This window comes from Hipposideros armiger, unplaced genomic scaffold, assembly GCF_001890085.2.
Source record: "Hipposideros armiger isolate ML-2016 unplaced genomic scaffold, ASM189008v1 scaffold_78, whole genome shotgun sequence".
Lineage (NCBI taxonomy): Eukaryota > Metazoa > Chordata > Mammalia > Chiroptera > Hipposideridae > Hipposideros > Hipposideros armiger.
Genome location: NW_017731428.1, coordinates 4,495,964 through 4,502,312, shown reverse-complemented (window position 1 = coordinate 4,502,312; position 6,349 = coordinate 4,495,964). Strand labels below are relative to the sequence as shown.

The window sequence follows — 6,349 nt, the reverse complement described above, 5'->3', positions numbered from 1 at the left end:
AAGAAGAACTAACGTTTCTTGAGCAACCAGTATGTTCCAGGTACCACGTTCAGTGCTTTACCTTTGTTATCTCATGTGACCCATGAAGACCCTGAACTAAAGAAAAGTTAAGCGACCTCTTCAAGGCTGCTGGTTTAGAATCCAGGCAGTGTGACTGTGGAGTCCCCACTCTTAGCCACAGCACTCCACCCCTGCATAAGCCATAACTGTGTAAGCAAAATGGAACGCTTTAAAGGCCCCACCGCCTTGCTTGCATTGCTCTGGGGCTGCAAACACTCATGGAGAGAGTTTGAGTCTGTGTTGCTCCCTCCTTCCCTCCTCTTACAGTCCTTTCTCATTCCTCCTCCCCCATTCCTCCACCAGCTGCCCCACCAGCCTTCCTGACTGAAGGCCAGGACCTCCCTCTGCACTGAGATCTTCCTCACAGAGCCAGCTGCTCTGCAGTCCTTTAACTCCAGGAGGAGATTCTTTAGGGAGGGCGGTAACATGTCCTGGACGCTCCTGTTGTCTGTTCGAGACAGCAGACTAGGACCTTTTCCTGGGATGAGAAAGAGGCCTCCAAATGGCTTCTCGCTCACGGCTAATGATAACAACAATAGCAGTAGCTGACATTCGGGTCACATACCACGTGCCAGCTTAGCTGTGCCCTTGTGGTGTGACCTCAGTAAGTTCCAGGGCCTCTTGACCTTAGAAATGGTCATACAGCCTGTCTCTGGAGAGGGTGTTCACTCTGCTCAGGGCAAGCGGCAGGCTCAAGGCCACCCTGTGGTCAGAGCCTGGGCTTTGTAATCACGCAGACCTGGGTTCCAGAGGTAGCTGGGACACTTAGGAGCTGTGTGACCTTAGAAACATTACCTACCCTCTCTGGGCCTTGGCCTCTCATCTGTAAGATGGGTAGGAGAAGCTTGCTGTATTGACATCATGATTAAATGATGTCATTTGTTTTGCATGCCTGGCACAGGTGAGTGAGGGGAATTGGAGAAATGCCAGCTAGTGCTGTTAGTATTAGGATTATGCCCCATTTAAGTGCAATTTTAGGTGGACCTCACGATTTCTTTTTCCATACGATTTCTGGTCAGGTGGGGTTTTCATGCTTTCTGCATAAGGAGAGCTGTTTGGATCCCTCGTTGGGTCATCCTGACACTTGTCTTTTGATCCCCATCCTGAGTGGATGAGGAGGCCGGTTGGTTTCCAGAACTCAGAGTGTGTGTGTGTTTTCTCCTAACAAGCCTAAAGGACTCAAAGTTACCATTACTGTGTTGTTCAGTTTTTCTTCTTTTTTTTTCAGAAAGGGGATGTTTGGGCTGAAGCTGAAGAAAAAGAAAAAGAAGGCAGAGAAGGGGTTAATCCTAGCCAACAAGGCTGCCGAAGGTGAGGCTTTTGGGAAAGGAAGGGGAGCTGACCGCTACCCTAGGGCCCTGGGGCCCATGGACCTCACAGAGTGGACCCCTCCTTGGCTGAGAGCAGGGTTCACTCTCCATAGGAGTGAAGCGGGGAATGTGCTACCCGCTGGGTCTTCTAGACCCTGCTGATCACAGGTGGGGGCCCAAGGCAATCTGCCCAGGGTGGCCGGTCCCTCTGGTCATTGGAGCAAACAGAGGTGGATGGACACCTGCTGGGCTGTGGAAGAGCACCCAGGAAGAAGCCGCGACTGGATTCAAGCTCCCATTTCAGTTCTAATTTGCTCTGTGGCCCAGGATCAGTCACTCAGGGACTCTGAATCTCAGTTTCTCCCTTTGTCAAATGGACACGACGTGGGTTGCTGGGCTGACCTGACGTGGCCAAGGGGAGGATCAACCGAAGCTTTGAAAACAGTGAGCACAGCAGCTGCTATGGGGGAGGCTTTGCATATATTGTCTCATTTAAACCCCTCCATCATCTTACCAGTAGGTGTTGTCCTAGTTTTATAAATGAGGTTACAGAGATGCAGAGAGAGTGAAGTGAGGGAAAGACCAGCTGCAGGAATTTGCAGGGCCCAACGAAAAATGAAAATGCAAAGCCATCGTTAAGAAATTATAAAGAATTTCGAGATGGTGACAACAGAGCATTAAGCCAAGGGCAACTAGGTCCATCTCATCACAGGACCCTGTGCGGCTGCCCAGACCCACGAAGCCTGACCTCCATGGCAGGCACAGAGCCTGAAGCAATCACGCTGGGAGGTGAATCCAGGCTGCCTGACACTCTGCCCTTAGAATGGGCTACTTCCTTTTTCCAAAAGAGCAAAGCCTGAGTTTCAGTGTGAGCCGTGCCCTCAGAGCCCAGGCTGGCATCTAGTAGACGTTCACGTGCATTGAATCAAATGGGATCAGCTGCTTCCAATGGACGTGCCGGCCATGGTCCCCTGGAGACTTCTGCTGGGTGGCCCTGACAACAACCCGTTCAAGGCTAGCTGTCTGGGCTGTTTCTAAACCAAAATGGTGTAGTGTAGCTGATTTAATTTTACCCCTCTTGTCTCCTTGTGGGGGGCTCCTTCACCCTTCACGGCCATCCACTGCAGGCATCCTATAGCCTTCTGTCCCACTTAACTCCACTCCTTGCCCTCAGGTAAAACCTAATCTTACAATAGAAAATTGTGGAAACTCATTCATACCAAAGTGTTGACAATAAGAGTGTTGAGTCAGTTCATCTGGGATGCGGTGAGAGAGACATTGCATTTTAAGTGGGGACAAGGCTTAGGGCTTAATAGAAGTACTTGTCAACTTAGTCAAATTGAAGGTATCAGGGAGTGGGTAGAAAAGGCTTAGGGTCTTTCCTGTTGTCCTTGAAATTATGACACTGCGGTAGGTCCCGGAGACACATGCTTGAATAAGGCACAGTCCTTTCCTTCAAGGACCTTATAGAAAATAATAATAATTTCTAGGACATATTTTATAAGCTCTGGCTGCTTTCTACTTGACACACATCATTTGCTACTCTAAAATATAGATTCCTTTGCCCTTGTCTTACAACAGAGGCTCAGAGAGGGTGAGCAGCCTGCCCGCTGTCACACAGCTGGTACATGGAGAAGGTGACTCCTGAGCCTCGGGCCGTCTCACACCAGAGCCTAGGCTTTGCTACCATGCGGGTCAGCCTCTGGTTAGGAGCCGGTACTCACTGCTCAGAGGAGGAAACAACAAGCTGGCAGAGGTTCAGGGCAGTCAACCACAGGTATTTCAGAGGGGCTGGCTCCTGGGGCTCATTCTAATTAGTCTTCAGCCCACAAAGTAAACAGGGCGGAGGGAATCAGGCCCCTCCTAAAAAGTAAATAGCGCCCATCCTGCTGGCCAGGGGCTGACAAAACAAAGTCCACAGAACTGAATACACGGTCGGTCTTTCTTGGCCTAGCCTGGGAAGGTAGGACTTTTCTGGGTGAAATGTTTCAAGATTCTCAAAGTCTGTGGCTCTTATATCTGTATATTTTGAGGCCTACTGGCTATGCCTTAATTTTCTAAAACTCCAGTTACCTTAACCCCTCCGTTAATTAGCACCCAACAAATAGTTATTGGGTACCTCCCATGATTATCCATTCCTGCATCTACTCAACAAAAGTAAAAGACTGTCTGCTGTGTGTTGGGTGCTGTGCTGGGTTCTGGATGTATAATGGTGAACACTGGAGTGTCTAGAAAGGAGCAGCTCTGTGCAGAACGCTTCTGTTTGCCACCTCCAAGCCTATTCTGTACCCTTCTCCATTTGTTCTCTGTCCCGGGAGGCTGAGCTCTATGGATGTGACCCAGGTCCCTTCCCCAGTGGGGTGCCCCAGCAGGAGGTCTGAGAGAAGGGGGAGAGTGAGGTCAGGATTGCTGGGTAGACGTGTCCTTAGATTAAAGGAGGGCTGCTGCTCTTTGGACGCATCTGACTTCTCCTTCTAGGTTCTGGTAACTGCTCTCTCTCTTCATTTTGGGAGCCTCCAAATAGTAACAGATTGACTGCTGTGAGCCCCAGACAGCTGCACAACCCTTTGTGGTTTTCCTACCCCCACACCTTTGTAAAAAAACAAGAAAAGGTCCTGTTCAGGGTGGTCCATCTGTTATCTGTTGGGGCCCTGATGAGGTAACTATGTTACAAGTTGAGAAAAGTGGCAGAACTAAAATAGGCAGCATGTGGAAATGGAGACCACTGGGGAATCTGTTTCCGTGCAGTCAGGGAGGGGTTCTCTGGGGACGTACCATTTAAGCTGGAACTCCCAGGAAGTGAAGGAGCCACCAGGGGCTGGGCAGGGAGAGGCCTGTGAAGACAGAGTCCAAGCAGGAGAGAGCCTCTTAGGGTAGAAGAAACTGAAATAGGCCTGTATGACTGGAAAACAGCGACAGCGGGGATGGAGGGACAGGTGAGCCAGGAGGAGGAGATGGAAGTCAGATAGAGCAGGACATCAAAGTCATGAGTGGACCAAGTACAGTGAAAAGCCAACAAGGAGTTTTAAGGAGAGAAGCAACATGATGTGGGTTTTTATAGGTCTCTCTGGATGCTCCGTGGTGAATGGACTGGACAGACCTCAGTGAATGAATGAATGATGAATGAATGAATGAATGAAAACTATAGCAGAAGCTTTAGTTGACTGCCCTTCTACCTCCGAGTCTGTCTCACCCTGGAGAATGTAACGTACGTAGAGGGAGAAGTCCACGTTTTGTTAGTCGTTCCATCCTTGGTGTCTAACCCAGCACAGCTTCTGGCATGTGTAAGGTACCTAAGAATGTTCACGGGAAACTTGAATCTATGACATTCGGTCTTCATCCTTGAGGTTTTCTAGTCAAGTAGGGGAAAGGCTTGATTTTATCTGGCCACTTCAAGGAGCGAAGTCAGACACTGGCATTCTTTCTGGTATCTCCGCAGGCTGTCCTTAGCTTTTTTTTCCAGGGGCAGAGAAGGGTCAAAGGTGACTGCATTCATTCAGTCATCCTTTCTATAACCATTGAACGCCTACCAAGGCCTGTGTCCCTGAGCTCCTGGGACATTATGGGATGCATTATGCCATCTGTCTTCCGGCTCGGCACTGTTTTGTTTGGTTGCTGATTAAAATCCAAGAACAAAAATACCTGAAAGCTGCAAGGTGTTTAGAGATTGTTAAATTGACAAGTTTACCAGCTGGGTTCCCTGGAGCCTGCGGTTCTGAGAAATGGCCTCAGGGTTGCCTGAAGAGGGTGGCAGCGAGGCCCCATGGGAGTTCCCCTGCCTGGTATTCTACCCCACAGCATATAGAATAGTGTGATATAAATGGACTTGTGTTACATAGTGAAGTTTAGTATAAAATTACATTTATGAAAGGGTTATGTTGCTTTTACAAAACCATTGGGTTTTGTTTGTTTGTTTTGTTTTGTTTTGTTTTTGGTTCAATTCTTTCATTTGCTAGGCAAGGGGGGAAATGCCAAGATATTCTGAGTAACTTGCTGAAGCCCCCCAACTTGGAATCCACACACCTGAACGCCCACCGTGTACCTGGCAGGTTCTGTGTGAGGGGATGTCCATGTTTTGTCTACCTTTCCTAACAGGCCGTTTATTCTCTCACAGTAATAGAAATCCACCATCAGTATCACTGGGCCGAAACCAAGATGTCAGCAGGGCCCCGGTCTTTCAGGAGAATCTGTCTCTTGCTCCTTCCAGCCTCTGGTGGCTGCAGCATTTTGTCCAATCTCTGCCTCACTGTCACGCTGTATTCTCCTTTCCTCCCTCTCCCTCACCCTTCTGAGGACAGAGGTGACAGCCGTTAGGACCCCTCTGTACAATCCAGGATAATCATCTCATCTCAAATCCTTAATTTTATCACATCTGCAAAGACGCTTTTTTCAAATAAGGACACATGTACAGGTTCGAGGGACTAAGACCCTATATCTTTGGGGAACATTATTTAACCTGCCTCCCCCTGCTACTCAAAATTGGCCCTCAGACACAGGCACGGCCTTACCTGTGACCTTGCTGTTAGAAACTCCAGGCCTACTGAATCGAGATCCATTTTAACAGCTTCCTAGGTGATTCTTATGGACAGAAAATGTTGCTAATGAGGTTCAGGAGGAATAAATTGCTTGTCTGAAGTCCCATTGTGGCGAGGTTATGACTTGAAAGCATGTCTCTAAATTCATAATCAAGTTTTCTTTCCACAATCCTATGCACATGAATATATTCTTCTTTGGAAACAGAAGGTGTGTGTTTTTAAAAATTAAGATCTGTGACTGGCTTTTCTGTGAATAACATGTTAAATTTCACGCTGGCAAGGACTGTCTTATGGTCTCCTTGTACCCCTTCTGGCATAGTGCTAGATGCAGAGTGGGGGCTCAGATCGCCACTGTGTGTCATATTTAACAGGGTTTTCTTTCTTTGTTCTTCTCTAGATGGTCAAGGTGATGCAGACGCACCACAGGAGGGGCCTTCTCACCAG

The 6,349-nt window shown here is 48.5% G+C and overlaps 1 protein-coding gene across 1 annotated transcript in view; it reads left to right on the top strand.

Moving 5' to 3' along the window:
- FER1L6 (fer-1 like family member 6) overlaps positions 1 to 6,349 on the top strand; it is a 117,051-nt gene that overhangs the window by 2,080 nt on the left and 108,622 nt on the right. Inside the window, exon 2 of the mRNA XM_019643430.1 lies at positions 1,289 to 1,371. Within this exon, the coding sequence (XP_019498975.1) occupies positions 1,289 to 1,371 (83 nt within the window). The remainder of the gene's footprint in view (positions 1 to 1,288; positions 1,372 to 6,349) is intronic.